Raw genomic sequence first — 16,288 nt, 5'->3', positions numbered from 1 at the left:
ATGCAGAATGTTCCTTTGTTTCCACCAAAGATCTTAATCCAGATTGCTTTAGCTTGATAAAGTTCCACAGTTACAGGTGAAAGAAAGTTCAGGTTCATTGGAATGCTGCAACAACCCAATGCGGTAGAAATTATTTGTTTGATTTTTAAGATGAGAAAACTGAGAATCAGAGAGGCTAAGGAACTTAATGAGACAGCATAGCACTGACGTTGAAAGTTGGGACTTGGGTTTGAGTTCTAATCCTGACTCAGTTATTGAATTAGCTGTGCGATCTTGGGAAGAAAGTTAACTCTGATCTTCTGTTTTTTTACAGATAAAATGAGGATAGTATTTAGGACTAGGACTTAATACATTCAAATGTTTTGAGGATCCAAATTAGACTATAACAATCAATTATTATCATTAGAGTGTTGAAGTAGTAAAGAGATAAGGTTCAAAGCTCAAGCCTGTTTCATTATGCCATGTCACCCTTTGGGTAATATTCACAAAATCCAGAATTTCTCATAGTGAGACAAGATGAGAACATAGTCTATGATGAGAACTTTAAAATGATCTTTATGGTCAATTAATTAATTAAATTTTGCATACATGCATTTAGAAAAAAATTTTGGAGTATAGTTGCTTTACAATGCAGTGTTCGTTTCTGCTAAACAGCAAAGTGAATCAGCTCTATGTATATACATATATCCCCTCTTTTTTGGATTTTCTTCCCATTTAGGTCACCACAGAGCATTGAGTTGAGTTCCTTGTGCTATATAGTAGGTTTTCATTAGTTATCTATTTCATACATAGTAGTATATATACACGTCAACCCCATTCTCCCAATTTATCTCATCACACCCCTAACTCCCCTTGGTGTCCATACATTTGTCCTCTATGGCTGCGTCTCTATTTCTGTTTTGCAAATAGGTTTATCTGTGCCATTTTTCTAGATTCCACATATATGCATTAATATATGGCATTTGTCTCTCTGTTTCTGACTTACTTCACTCTATGTGACAGTCTATAGGTCCATCCATGTCTTTCCAAATGGCATAATTTTGTTTCTTTTTAAGGCTGAGTGATATTCCATTGTATATATGTACCACATCGTCTTTATCCATTCCTCTGCTGATGGACATTTAGGTTGCTTCCATGTCCTGGTTATTGGGCCAATTTAAATCTGTTCTGGAGCAAGTTGGCCACCTAGAGTTGGGGCCCCTGTTATGTCTTAAGTTGAGTGCTGTCAATGACTATAAGAATATGGGATTAAAAGCCACCAGTCTCACATAATTTCATGTCACAAGATATGGAATGGGTACCAGAAGATACAAATTGAGTTGGACAACAGAGAATCTACCTGTCTCTTTAGGAATCAGCTTTGAAGGAGACCAGCTAGGGTCAATTTTATTTGTATACACACACACCTCTTGAGTTCATACTGTATGAAAAACACCCCACAGTGAGGAATATGAAGATTTCACCAAAGGTAGAGTGCATACTATTCTACAGTTCATTTTGGCAGGAGACCCAGTGACACACTCAGTCCAAATCAAGGCACCTTGTGCCATGGATCTTACAATATGCTCTAAGAATAAGGAAAAGGGTGATTAGTAACCGAGTAGAGGACATCTGTTAAGACTTCTTGGAAAAAAAGATAGAAAACATTTGGTTCTTATCATCTATTAGGTGCATTAACAGCTGGTTTTTACATTGGCTTTGAAGGAAAGATAAAATTCAGTAGAGAGAGAGAGACTATGCCTGGGCTGCAGAGAGCAGTTATGACTGATGTGATGCAGAGAATTACTCATTGTCTTGGTAGATCCACATTTTTAAAAGAACTTTTAATTACAGTTATGTTCAAGTTTTGCCTTGTCACGATACATTCTAAAATTTTATTTTAAATACTGTTCAAATTGTTTTCCAATTTTTCATTTAGTATGTTTTAAATATTTTTGAAACCAGGAAATGTTACTTTTAAATAAACGCCATATAATATCAAAATTAATTTTGAAGTCAGGAAATTGTTCCTATAAATAGGGTTTTAAAACCATCATACAGCTTTGAAAAATTGTAAGAAATATTGCCTGGATCTAGTTGTTTTTTAATATTGTCCAAAACAATTTCCTCTTTTCAGCTGGTCTGCTTGACTGAATCATATTAATTTTTAAGTTTCTCCAATCTGTCTCCAGTTACTAAGAAACATTTCTCAATTGGCTTTTGAAAATATGAATTTCAACTTTGATTGTCAGCATACTTGATGTTATTTATTGGTTAAATTAAAGCGAATTAGATAGGCATTTGTCCAGGTTTACAGATGTGAAAACTAAGAAACAGAGAAGAAACATTTCAAAGCAATTTAACACTGTGGCTAAGAACCGGGCTTGAGTCTACCCTGAGACTCAGTCTTGGCTCCATCACAAGCTAGCTAAAGGCCTTGGCAAAGTAGCTGAATATCTGTCTCTTTTGAAGCCATTTAAGCTATTTTGAACTTAGATATCTAAGTTTTTATTTTTTTTAGCATTTAATTTACATACCTGAATACTTGTTAAGTAATAGTGGAGGTATGTATTAAACAAATTCTTCTTTCTCCTCAACAAACCTTTATTAATAACTTAATCATGAGCAGATTATTATACTAGGCAGTGGAGATACAAAGATGAAAAAGTTATCTTTAGAAACTGAAAAACTTCCACAAATATTAATATCAAATCAGCAAAATAATAAATAGAGGGTCAAAATAATTCTTGCATGGACCTCCATAGTACACAAATATGTCTTGAGCTTCTTCATTAACTATTTGGTTTGTTAGGCGTTTGAATATGGTCAAAACTACCATTTCTAAGTAAGCCTTTCTGCCCTAGCAGGAAACCACAGAAGTCTCTGAGGTGAGTTTATTCTAACTTGCTATCGTGTGTGTGTGTGTGTGTGTGTGTGTGTGTGTGTGTGTGAGTCTCTTAAGGAGCTGGAGATGAGACAGGATCCCTCTAGTGGGGAACTCAGATTGGTTCATTCAAGTCTGAGTTCTTATTCCGATCCTCCACTTTGCATAGTCTTGGGCAAGCTCCTTCAGCAACCTATGCCTCAGCTGTCTCATCTGTAACATGAGGAGACCATCTTCTGCTTCAGACCATCTGGTCCTTGAGGGCAGATGAATTAAAGTCTGGTGAGAAGACAGAAACCATGCAAATTGTTTTCACAGACAAAATTTACTATAAAGAATTGATAACTAGGTATAAAAGAAAGCGAAAATGTTACCCGCTCAATTATGTCCACTTCTTTGTGACCCCAGGTAGCCCACCAGGCTTCTCTGTCCATGTAATTCTTCAGGCAGAAATACTGGAGTGGGTAGCCATTCCCTTCTCTAGGGGATCTTCCTTCCTGACCCAGGGACAGAACCCGGGTCTTCTGAATTGCAGGTGGATTCTTCACCATCTGAGTCACTAGGGAAGCCCAACTAGGTGTGAAGATGTTAATAACCTAAAGGGTAAAAAGATAGCTCTTAAATATGGCAGACTGTAGCCACTACAGGAAGCAGCTACCACCCTTAGAGTGGTGAGTGCAAAGGGAGGAAGTTGGAATTATCAACACTTAGACCATTAAACTCTAGTACTTTGGCCACCTCATGCGAAGAGTTGACTCATTGGAAAAGACTCTGATGCTGGGAGGGATTGGGGGCAGGAGGAGAAGGGGACGACAGAGGATGAGATGGCTGGATGGCATCACTGACTCGATGGATGTGAGTCTGAGTGAGCTCCGGGAGTTGGTGATGGACAGGGAGGCCTGGCGTGCTGTGATTCATGGGGTCGCAAAGAGTTGGACACGACTGAGCGACTGAACTGAACTGAACTGAGACCATTATAGGGGATCTCTACAAAGCTAAACCTCAGAACCTCATAAGGGAGCCTTGCTGATGGAAGTGGCGTCTCTCAAACAGTTTGTGATAAAGCTGATTCTTCAAGTGTTTAAAAAACTTCCAACTGATTCAACTGCTGCCATAGGAAGGAACTACAGGTTGCTGCAACTTTATCTTTGTAATGCTTCCAGGAATCCCAAGCAGAAAGGAAGCCCCCAAAAGAACAGACAGACGGAGCAAATCCCTTCTTCTTTGTCCACCTTTGCTAACTCCCTCTGAAAGTGAAAGTGTTAGTCGCTCAGTCTTGTCCAACTCTTTGCCACCCCACAGACTGTAGCCCACTAAGCTCCTCTGTCCATGGAATTCTCCAGGCAAGGATACTGGAGTGGGTAGCCATTCTCTTCTCCAGGGGATCTTCCTGACCCAGGGACAGAACCTGGTCTTCTGCATTGCAGGCAGATTCTTGACTGTCTGAGCGACCAGGGAAGTCCTAACCCCCTCTAGAGCTACCATATTACCAGATCCAGTATAGAACCAACTGGCAAAGCAGAACTGTGGTTTGCAAAGTCCCAGCCCCAGTATCTGAGAAAAGAGTAAGAAGGATGGTTTGGAAATGAGAAATAATAGCTTCATGACTGGTGTAGGAACAAGTAGACAACTTGCTTTATCGTCAGCACCTGGTGCAGCTCCTGAACTGTACTACTGTATAAATGCTCATGGAATGAATTTATGTACAGTTAGATTTTAAAATGTGATTTTAATAGCTAGCATCTTAGTTCAGCTTATAAAAATAGCTGTCTTCATGTAGGAAAATAACTTGATAGACCACTTTCATTATAGAGAGTGAGGTCCCAATGGCTATAGTCTGAAGAGAGTTAGAGAAACAAAGAATTAAAGTGTCCTTCATAAGGAGTTGGTGGATAGTGGGGTGGAGCAGGGTGAGGGAGCAAAGCAAGCAGCTGGAGAGGAAAGGAGAGATCAAACAGTCAAAGAAGAGGGTGAGGCCAAGCAAACTATATGAAGGGGAGAGGTGATCGAGAAGGGGAACCAGTGAGAAACTCCTGGTAGAGATGATAGAAGGACTTTAAGAAATGATAAATATTTGACTTCAATTTTTATGACTCTGAAACTAAACTCAAATCTTCACAACATTGACCTTTGCTACTCACACCAGTTTACATCTGGAGTATTTGCAAATAAAAAGGCAGTATATTCTGGACATTGAGATGATCCATAAATTTAAGCAAGTCTCTGAAAGGTGGAGTTATAAGTCAGAGACAGCTAGGACCAATGAAGCCTATATGCTTTGTCTGCCACTGACTAAAATTCCCCAGAGATACAGGGCTGTGAGTTTATCACATCAGTCTATCACAGTACATGGGATGAACTATGGAAAATTTCATAAACTCTAAAAAAATCAGAGGGGCCCCTACCTCCTATTCCCGTAACATTCACGTTAGAATGTGCATTGTTTGATGCCTCAGCCCTCAAAAACAAAGTATTTGGCTAAATGGCTCCATTTTTAAGTAAAGTGTGAGTCTACTGAGTTGATGCACCATTTGTACATCTGCGTGAACTCTAGCCTCCAAGTTGCAGATCTGAACCCACATAAATTTAAACTCAGAATAAAACCCTCTCCTCTATATACAATAGTAGATATAAAAATCCCTCAATATAATGGATCAAGTGTCACATACAAGTGTGATGTGCCAACATCATGGCATCACACGAAGGAAGAAAATGAAGTAACAACTCAAGCTCATTGGTTAAAATGCTCTGGGGAAGGGGTTGGCTTATGATGAAAAGATGGGCGTGGGAAGACTTCTAGGTCTAGTTTTCAATCATTTGCTTTTCAAGGGCTGCTGTCTCAGTTGCCTCCTTGAGGAAATAAGTTCGCTGCTGCTTTCTGATCTACCATTTCTGTCTTTAGGTAACTTACAATGGGGAGTGTTCCAACTCTGGAGGCATATGGAGTTTTTCTGTTTCTCTTATGCATTAATATTAATATATCATGTTATTATTATACTGTGTATTAGTATATATAGACAAAGAGATGAGTACATTTGATAGGCACCAATGAACTTTTGAGAGAAAAGGGATAGAGATATTAATGCCTTTTCTATATGTTAAGTTATTTGGGTATTTCTGATAGACTGAGACGGCTGTAACTGAGGTAAATTGACAAAAAGAATCTTATGCAGGACTTCTAAGTGCCCAGAACATCAGCATCACCTGGGAGCTTTTGAGAAATGTACAACTTGGGCCCACTTCACATCTGCTGAATCAGAATCTTTGAAGATGGGGCCCAGCAGAGTGTGTTTTTAAAAACCTCTCCAGGTAATTCATATGCACCTAAAGTTTTAAGAAGCAGTGTTAGCAGATGGATTAAACTTTCCATTTTTTTTTTTCTTTGCAAGGCAGGAGTAAGCAGGTCCAAGTCAGCCTGGGGTCCCCTGGCAGGTAAGAAGAGAAGAATTTTCTAGTAATAACTGAAATGAGGGTTCAAAATTTTTGCATCTAAAAGAAGTAGAATCTCATTTTGTTCTCCACACTGGCAAAGCAGATACATTTGATTCTCTGTTTCTTGGGTTAAACATAAAGTCTTATATTTTCAAGAATTTTAGTTGTTCAATGCAACTTATTAAAAACACAAGTATCAATGATCTGTGATCATTTTTAGAGGTTATCAGACTTCTAGCATAAAAGTTGAGATGTTTAATCTGAAAATATGCATATTCCGAGTAGTTACATGCTTTTGCATTTTGCAGGGAAAACAAACTATTTCAAGGTAGATAGGGAAGAAAAAAATGCAGGTTTACTCAAACCAGTATGTGTGTGTGCATGCTCAGTCTCTCAGTTGTGTCTGACTCTTTGTGACCCCATGGACTGTAGCCTGCCAGGTTCTTCTGTGCATGGGATTTTCCTGGTGAGAATACTGGAGTGGGTTGCCATTTCCTTCTCCACAAACTAGTATAAACAGTAGCTAAAACTTTTCCCTTGAAAACATTGTCATTGCACAAAAAGTATTTGCCAGCTAGGAAAAAGAAAAATTATATTACTGTTTTGGAAAACCAGATGTTATTCTTTCATTTGGAAGGAAATACCTAAACTTGTAGACTATATTTACATTGTATTCATTATCTGCCTAGTTTCAAAAAAAGTTCAAGGCTACTATAAAAGTTAATGAAATGCAAAAGATGAAAAGAGAGGAAGCTGGTAAAGGTAATAAAATTATGTAAGATTTATTCTATAGCCAGCCCCCTTTGTAATTTTAACCCCTTCACATTTCCCAGTCCAGTATGATGGGACAGCAATTCTCTGAAAGATTCTCTGAAAGGAGGGTTGGCTGCCCGGCCTCTTGTCAAAGGCACAGCTGGAGAACAGCAAGGTGTGTGAGGTTCATTTGCCTTTCCCGCTCTTTGCCTTTAAAGTATATTTCCTCAGCTAGTTCTTCTCTCCTCCCCCTACATTTTACTACATTTTAAAATTATAATTCATAGTTTGCTGAAATTCCAGTTATATTGGCTGGATAGATTTGAGTAATCCTCTCCTTGGTTATAATAGTAAATGTGATTGTTATATGTAGACAACCTAAAAATAGTCTCAAACATATGGGAAACAGGAAAAGAAAATGACTCTGGATTTCACCAATCTAAAGGTACCACTGTTAATAATTGGTGTAGTCCCTTCGAGTATATGTTCAGTGATGTTAGAGGGTTGAGATTATTCCCTCTATAGGATTTCATAAGCATTTTCTGTATGAGTAAAGTTTCATAAGCATTATTTGTAATGGCTGCATGATATTCCACAGTATGCAAATAGTATCTTTTATTTATTTATTTATTTTTGGTGCACTGGGATGACCCTGAGGGATGGGATGGAGAGGGAGGGGGGACGGGGGTTCAGGATGGGGAACACATGTACACCCATGGCCAATTCATGTCAATGTATGGCAAAAACCACTACAATATTGTAATTAGCCTCCAATTAAAATAAATAAATAAAGCTTTTCAGAAAAGTATCATTTAAACCTCTCTCTCTAAGGATTTAGGTTAATCTCTATAAAATAAATTGTGACAAAGTTAATGTCACAAAATCCTCACCTAGGTTGAATTCTTCAGCAGACTAAAGCCTCATCTTCTTCCATAAATGGAGCAGCTTGTTTGTTATGCAATGCTCTGTCCTCTCTAGCTAAGAAAAACGCTAAGAGAAGAGGAATATTAAGGCAAAATGATGTCAGTCAAGTAGTTATAGACAGTCACATACATTGAAAGAATCGATCTATAATTTTCTGAGAGAAAACCTGAAGCAGTAATATGTTAAAAATTGTAATAAAAATTTTGTTTGCTTTGTCAGTACCAGATGCACACATTGTCTCTCTCCCCTTCCTTCCTTCCTTCTTTCTTTCCTTTCTTCTGTCCATCTTTCCTCCTTCCCTCTGTCCCACTGTCTTCCCTCCCTTTTTCATCTGTACATTTCAGTGTTGTAAATCCTTTCTAGAACAAAACTAGTTCAGCTGCGCCTGGACTGCAGCTCTCCAGCTCCTTACTGAGCATCTATTCTCAGTAACAGTAAAATCACCCTGTCTGTGAAGGTGCTGACAGGACTGGAAGTGGCTCAGATGAGAAAGCTTATTCCAAAGCATTTTAAAAATGATGCTGCCATAATGAGATTTGTGACTCACAAGCAAAGCCTGGGTGTCTTGTGCACATAAAAGACCTGTTCCTCGTGTCAGGAAAGAACTATTTGGCCCAAACTAAAGGTAACCAAAATATCTTCCCAGCAATATTCTTTTAAAAGTGTTTGCATGAGTCACTGAGTTAGCTTCTTGAATCTTTTGGTAATTTTATAAAATCCTTTTTTAACATGGCACTCTCAGCGTGGCTCTTCAGCCTAAAGAAATGTTACTATAATAATACGACTACAGTTCTCAGAGGCTTTATTTTCTGCTTAATGATATATGTGCATATCATGTGACTGCTTGTAGACCATATGAATATATTATGGCTTAAAACTCAGAATTTAAATTTCATGGACCATGCTAAAATTCAATAAAACTACATTTGAATGCAAGGGGGAAAGAGCAACATGTGGCTTGAATTTTCCTTAAAATACACAGAGGATAGTTTAGGGGAAAAGTGCTTGGGACAGAGTACATCTGGAGTTTTGCCAAACTCATACACTTAAACAATGGCTTAAGACTGAATTCAAACCCAAGCAAATCTCTTCAATCTCCCCCAAAGAGTACAAGGTAGTATTTCAACTTTGAAAAATAAAGTTAATGAAAATACTTTCAATGAACAAAATGAAAATGTTGGACTTGAAGAAACAGTTTTGCCTTTTGGAATGTAAGAACTTCCTACCTTCACTTGGATTCCCGTTCTGCATTTTCACCCACAAAGAGGTTATCATTGACATTTTAAAGTCATTTCTTCAGTTTTCCATCTCCATTGACGATTCCATCCTGACTCACACTCCATGTAGAATCATATACACACAGTCTGATGAGCACTAATGCTGCTTCAAACCCTTGACATAACATCCAGACCTGAACATGACCCCAAACTACCCTTTCTGCCTATGTCATAGTCAGGTACAATGGGTGAGAATTCTTATCAATAGGGAAGTCAAACCCCAGCACAATTTACTGGGATCTCTGTACAGTTTTTGCATCTCAGAAACAGCAGTTTTGTCAGGTGAATGGACTTTAAAGGGAACCAGCGGGTTTGGTGGCCAAGGCTTCTTCTCCTAAGGCATCACTTCTATCCTTTTCTGCAGTCTTGCTGTACTATTGCCAAGCAGGCAAATGTCACCTTTGAGTCCCAGCAGAACATGCGTTGATCTGCTTTCCAAACCTCCCAAATGCAAAGATGCTTGGAGTTCAGCAGTGACACTTCCAGCTAACTGGCTCTGATTTCAATGGATACAACCAGCCCTCCTCCCTGGCTGGACTAATGCCAGTCTACTTAAGGAGATAATTGACCGCAAACCAGCCTGACTGACAGGCTTCCTAAGTGCCAGATGACAAATGTGCCAGTTCTGGCCTTTGCAGGAGGTCTTGTTCTCCTAGGGACCACAGCTAAAATAGCTTTGTCCTCCCTCAGCCCTGAGCTCTCTTCTCAGCTCCCCAAGGAAATGTTATCCAATAGATCATTCCAAGTTGTTTTCCTTCTATTTTGATTTTAAGGGCAGCTACATTAAAATCTTTCTCCCCCTGCTCTTTGCTTCTCCCCACGTTTCTCAAGCTTCTGTGTCTCCCCTGAAGTAGCATACAGGCTAAGCCACTACAATGTTTTCTATCATCCTGGAAACAAGGAGCATAATTTCAGGTTATCTCCACCAGAACTTAGTAAACCAAGAGTGATTTTATTAATCTTGTGAACTGAGATGGTCATATATTTGTAAGTGTCTCTATTTCTATTTCACTGATGTCCAGAACTTACTTTCTCTCTATTCCAACAGCTAACTAGAGGGAGAGCCACATGAGAGATCATGAGACCACAACTCAGTTGACAGTTACAGTTAACCCACCCTAGTTAAGAGGGGGATCTTCAGGACTGTCAGTATGAGGGTTTAATTGGGACCTCCCTTGGGATCAGAGCTTTGACAGAAAGCTCCCCCCACTTTGTTTAGTTCCATGAACTCCTTTGTTCTCCAACATCAATGCCATGTATAGCTTCTGTTGGGGACCAGGTTCTTCTTTTGATGAAAACTTGAGTAGAATCATCTCTCAGCTCACTCTACCTTTCCTTCTCCTTTCTCTCTCTCTCCTTACAGTAAAAATAAAGCACAACAACCATGCTTTCCCCACAGAGGGAGGAGGGGTTCCAGGAATTTGAGGGTGTGAGACTGAGTCGCTAAGAGTGTCCTGGGAAGTGCAGAGGGTCAATTACTCATCCTTCTCTACCGAGTTGGCCCAGAGGCTCCTTGCTTCTCAGGAAAGACTGTCACTTCAGCTAGCCCCCTGGGTGCTGGCTGTCACTTTGGACTGTGCCCCTCTACAGGAAGTGGGAAAATGGCCACTGCTAAAAAAAGCCCACTAGCCCTTTGGAGCAGGTGGAGAAGGAAGAAGAGATGTTCTTCTGAAGAAATCACTGGGATCCAGTGACTGCCATTCTTTGGTCTGATGACTTGCCGCTCCTACACTAGAGGTCCCAGCCTGGAGCTTCCAGGCACCAACTCACCAGAGGTGGACGAAGCAGTGAGGCTCCCAAGTCTCCCCAAGTCTATGCTGCCCACACCAGTGGCTTCCCTTTTTTGCCTTTCAACACTCTCAGATTATTGTAAAGGAAAATCCTGCAGGAAACTTTGCAGTCTCAAGCTTAAAGTTGGGATACACTACAGTTTCGTGGGCCTCCAAGGAGGCAGTGACCTCCTTTGAGACTTGTCTCCCAGGCGAGCCCAAAACTTAGCTGAACTGGTGCAATAAAGTGAAAGAAAGTGAAAGTGAAGTCGCTCAGTCGTGTCCGACTTTTTGTGACCCCATGGACTGTAGCCCACCACGCTCCTCTGTTCATGGGATTTTCCAGGCAAGAGTACTGGAGTGGGTTGCCATTTCCTTCTCCAGAAGATCTTCCCAATCCAGGGATTGAACCTCGGTCTCCTGCACTGCAGGCAGACCCAAATTAAGAAGCAATGCAAATCCCCTTAGTGTCATTACTGTGAGCAGGTCATTTCGTTGGCAGTTTATTTTCTTCTGATGAAAAGGTTAGAGGCGGGCTGCTGTTGGGCTGGTTCAAGATGGAGCCCTGTTCGAGGTGCCCCACCACTTCCCCGCGAAGGTCCGCCGGGGTTGAAGCCCTCAGGGTCTCTCCAGCGAGCACCGGCTGCGGTTGACTGCGGGGCCCCCGGCTCTCCCAGGACCCAGGGTGCCGAGGATGCGCAACAGGTCCCCTAGGCCGCCGCGGCTGGGCGCGCGCTTCTTGGGAGTGTGGCCCGCGGCGGCAGTGGTGGTGTCCGCGCGCCCTCCTCCCCGCCACGAGCCCGCCCCCCAGACTTAATGGGACGCCGCGGCACCCATCCAGTGACACAGGGACCCACCCAGCCGCGGCCCACGCTCCAAAGAGGGTCAGAGAAACCCTCAGAAAAGGGAAAGGGTATTGGTGATGACGTGTTGCTAATAAACCTCATGTAGGAACAGAGAAAGTTCCTTGCTGCGGTTTTTTTTTCCCCCCTAATCCGGCCTCTCCCACTGAGGTGGACTAGAGCTTGGCAGCGGAAGAATGGGTAGTATAGACACAGTTACTGCGCCAACTGATAAAAGGAGCCATGGAGAAGGAAGCCTGTGCTGCTGCCGCTCCTCCTGTGAACTCACCCTCTTGATGCTCACAAGTTTGAAATGAAAAGGGAAGAGGAGGATTTGGCATGTCCCCAGACTTTCCCCCAGTGGGTACGCACACCGCGGCCTCGGCTCTTGAGAAGCGAAACACCTTTACACCGGCACATCCGGAGAGAAGCTTTAATGGAGAACACCGCGTACAACACAGGCAGACATGAACTTGGCACAAAGTCACAACCCGAACGCGGCGCGGACACAAGCCAGAGGTGACTCGGGGCACAGGACAGCGGCCTCCTCCCTACCCGCCCCCCATTCGTTCCCAAACGTTTATTTCGAGTAAAGTGCTATTCCGGGGCTCAAAAACGAGGAAGAGCAACAGCGGCAAAGCAAGTTTCTTTTCCATTCACCGACTGAAACTGAAGAGTTCGCCTGAAAGACGAACGCGCCCAAAGAGCACATGGAATGGTACCAAATCGACGGTCATCCTCACACGTCTGTCCCAGGGAGGCTGGAGGGCACGGCCACAAAACGCTCCTGGAAACGTTAAGAGCAATCTTGTCGGGTGACACGGCAGGTTTTTCTTGCATTCTAGAGTTACGGGAACAAAATCCAGCGATGCAAGTAATTAAAAAAAAAAAATCCGAAATGGAACGGATCATGGGAATTCACATTATCTGGGGGCTCCTCAATGGTCTCATCCGATTGATTCAAAAACAAATTGCAGGTAGAAAGTCTCCTTTAATCTCTTTGGTTATGTTTTCCGAACTTACTTTTGGGATCTGAGGCTTTGTGCTTTAAGCTGCGGCCATTCTCTTTTGTGCAAACTAATTGCTTTAGCCGTTGCTTCTATCCTTCTCGACCCTCGGGTCAGAGCCAAGAAACTTAACTGTTTCCCAAGGTCCTTCGTGAGGTTCCCACTATCCCCCCCACCCCCACCCCAGGCTTTATTCATGCTACCGTGTCCTTGTCCATTTCACTGACCAGGAAAATAACATTATCAAATGCTCCCTCTTTTCCTTCTTAAATAAAACGAGATTTCCTTAGTGAATAGCAGTTTTGTCTGGAATACTCACGAGGGGAGGCTGGCTGGGGTTGAGACCCGCCGGCAGAAACGCGGTGGCTGAGGTCCGCCTCAGCCTCACTCTCTGTTGGATTTCTCCCAGGGAGGTTTAGCTCTGCTGGCGTCTGCTCCCGGGAATAAGAATCGAAATCCATTTCCAGTATGTCAGCGAATGAGGCTTAAACTCCTTTGTTCCCTTCCCGCATAACTTATGGATTTATAATATTAATTACAATAGAAACTCTTACCTGAAAACTGGTTTTCATTAATCTGATTGTACCATATAGTATAAACACAGACACAGTGTTATATTTATTCATACCACTGGAGAATCCACTTTCGGGTTGGTTTGTCTGTTTAAATACCTTCCTTTCCCCGCAAAGACGGCTCGCCAGCTGTGCCCGACCTGGGCAGGGCGCCCTCACCCTCTCCGGCGGGCGGTCCCGGGCCAGGCGTTTGTCCATGAGAACCCGCTGGGTATCCTAAGAGTGCACCAGGACCGAGTGCAGAGAGCCGCCTTTGGTCTCAGCCGCGCCCGGGGCGGTGGGCTCCATCAAGGGGGCGGCGGGTGAGGCGGCGGCCGCCGGGCACACGGTGGACGGCGCCGGCGGCTGCTGTGAGGCCCCAGGGACAGCGAGCGTCGGCGGCAGCGCGGCCACTGGAGGCAGCGCGGGAGTCGGCTTGATGGGCACGGGCACCGCGGGGAGGCTCTGGCTTGCCGTGTGGCACAAGGCCTTGACCGGCACCCCGAAGGCGCCGTACTCCGGGCCCACGGGGACCCCCGCGGCAGCAGCGGCGGCGGCAGCCGCGGCCACCGAATCCATGACGCCGACGTGCGGCCACACGGAGCTGACCACGTTGCCGAGCTGGCCTGGCACGGGGTAACCCAGGTGGTGCATGACCGACGCCAAGGGCAGCCCGCCCGCCTGCAGCACGCCCTTGTAGTCCCGGCCTATGATGTTTTCGATGGCAAACGGGTGCTTGAAGCCCGACGTGGACGCGGCGGCAGCCGCGGCGGCTGCAGCGGCCGAGCCCAGCCCGTAGGGCGGGAACTGGGACAGGCGCCCCACGCTGCCCACTGCCGCCGCCGCCGCCGCGGCTGCCGCCGCTGCCACGGCCGCTGCCTCCTGCATCTTGCCGGGGTGAGACTGCTGCGGAGGCTGCGGCGGAGGCTGCTGCGGGGGCTGCGAAGCGAGGGGCGGCGGCGGCTGTGGAGCGGGAGGCGGCTGCTGGTGGAAATAGTGCACCATGTGCGGCGGGGGAGGCGGCGGCGGCGGCGGGTGGTGGTGGTGATGGTGATGGTGCGCCGCGGCGTGGTGGTGATGGTGCGGGTGGTGCGCGTGGTGGGGGTGCACGTGCCCTCCGGGCCCAGTGCCCGGCGCGCCCTTGGTGCTTCCAGCCTGCAGGTGAGGGTGGTCCGCGCGCAGCACCTTGAAGCGCTTGCGGCGCCGCAGAAAGCTGCCGTTCTCGAACATGTCGCCGCAGTCGGGATGCAATGCCCAGAAGCTGCCCTTGCCGGGTTGGTCGGGCCGCCGCGGGATCTTGATGAAGCAGTCGTTGAAGGAGAGGTTGTGGCGCAGGCTGTTCTGCCAGCGCTGCGTGTGCTCGCGGTAGTAGGGGAAGCGTTCCATGATGAACTTATAGATGTCGCTCAGCGGGAGCATCTTTTCCGCTGAGTGTTGGATGGCCATCGCGGTCAGCGAGATGTAAGAGTAGGGAGGCTTTTGGTCGCTGTACGAACTTTTCCCCGGCCGCGGCATCGCCCCCGGCGCCTCCACCGCCCTCTGGCCCACAATGGACCGCAGCGTCGCTCCGCACCCCACTCCCGGGGCCTGGCTGTCTTCACTAACCTGCACTCCGCCTTCCCAGGCCCGCCACCCCGCCCTCTAACCCCCACTGACCCTCTCGCCGTTTCTCTCCCGCCTTCTCCCCGCTGCCTGTGGTCTCCGCGCTTGGCCTCTAGAGCCAATTTAGTAATCGGACGCTCGCAACTTCTTGCCTCGACGGCTGCGAACCCGTGCGCACAGTCGCAAGCCGGGCGCGCCAGCTTCACCGCCAACCCCCGGCGTCTTCCCGCAGGTGGCCAGAGGTTAAGCGTGGGAACTGGCGAAGGAGCAGTCGGGAGGGGCAGTGATTCCTTCTGGCTTTGTCTCGTCTTTCTCTCGGTCGGAGGGAAGCGCAGGCCCAAAGAGCTGGAAGGAAGGACTGGGCAGTCAAGACTGGCCCTTTAAATCCGAGTTGGCGCTCGTTGTGCAAGAGGCCGGGGGCGGCGGGACTGAACAGCGCGCTGCACGCTGCCCGATGACCCGTCCCTTAATCCGCTGTGCGTTCTCGTGCTCCTGGAGAGGAGAGGCGAGGTAAGGAGAAGGGAGCTTGGCTCTGGCAGCCCGCGTCTCCCTTCTCTCCGGCAGCTAGCAGAGGATCCAGGGGGTAGAGCTGTAGGCGGTCGCCTTGCGGCGGGGTTGGGGGGGTCGGGGGAAAGTTTGTAGGTTTCTGTAGAGGCGGCGGCGCTTGCAGACCCTGAGGAGGGGCGGGGGCGCTGGATGCGGGGCGCAGGCGGAGGGGCTTCCGCGAGCGCCAGGCGGGCGCGGGGCTGGCCCGGCCCGCTCAGTTGCAGCCGCTCTCCCGGGCCGGTCTGGAGCTGGAGAGGCAGCGGCGGCGGCTGTGGCAGCGACGCGCTCTCCTGACTGCGTTTTGTAATGGTCCCCGAGACGCCGAGACCCCCGCAGCTCGCGCTTCGAGACTATCACATGACCGAGGCTGAGGGACTCCGCCGCCGCCGCCGAGTCTCTTGCTGAAGAAGGGGCGAGAAGGCGCCGAGCCTCGCCCCCGCCCCCTCCTCCACCTCGGCTCGGGCGCCCCCACCCCCAGCTTTTACCACCGGCTCCGCAGCCCCCAGTCGCGGCGGAGTAGGGCAGGGGGCGCAGGCTGTTCGCAGGGTGGGGCATGGTGCCCGGTACGGTCCCCGCCACTGCACCCTACCCGGGTCGCGACGCACAGTAGAGGGGGACCGGAGACTCCCTTCTCGTTCCTCTCCAGCACCTCCCGCCTGTCCCCGCCCTTTCAGGCTTCCCTCTTCCCACCTACCCGCTCTGGTCTTCTCTCTCCTCACACT

At 46.4% G+C, this 16,288-nt stretch overlaps 1 protein-coding gene across 1 annotated transcript; it reads right to left on the bottom strand.

Moving 5' to 3' along the window:
- Nucleotides 1–13,655: 13,655 nt before the first annotated feature.
- On the bottom strand, nt 13,656–14,933 carry FOXB2 (forkhead box B2). The gene has a single exon (XM_068974714.1). It carries the CDS (start codon nt 14,931–14,933, stop codon nt 13,656–13,658), a length of 1,278 nt encoding a protein of 425 aa, XP_068830815.1.
- Nucleotides 14,934–16,288: the final 1,355 nt, after the last annotated feature.

Source organism: Capricornis sumatraensis, chromosome 6 (assembly GCF_032405125.1).
Source record: "Capricornis sumatraensis isolate serow.1 chromosome 6, serow.2, whole genome shotgun sequence".
In the NCBI taxonomy this organism is placed as follows: Eukaryota; Metazoa; Chordata; class Mammalia; order Artiodactyla; family Bovidae; genus Capricornis; species Capricornis sumatraensis.
The sequence above is the reverse complement of the archived record's forward strand: the minus strand, read 5'-3'. Positions and strand labels throughout refer to the sequence as shown.

What these genes read in the sequence shown, in the direction of transcription:
- FOXB2 (XM_068974714.1), bottom strand. Translation starts at nt 14,933, where the DNA reads ATGCCGCGGCCGGGGAAAAGTTCGTACAGCGACCAAAAGCCTCCCTAC.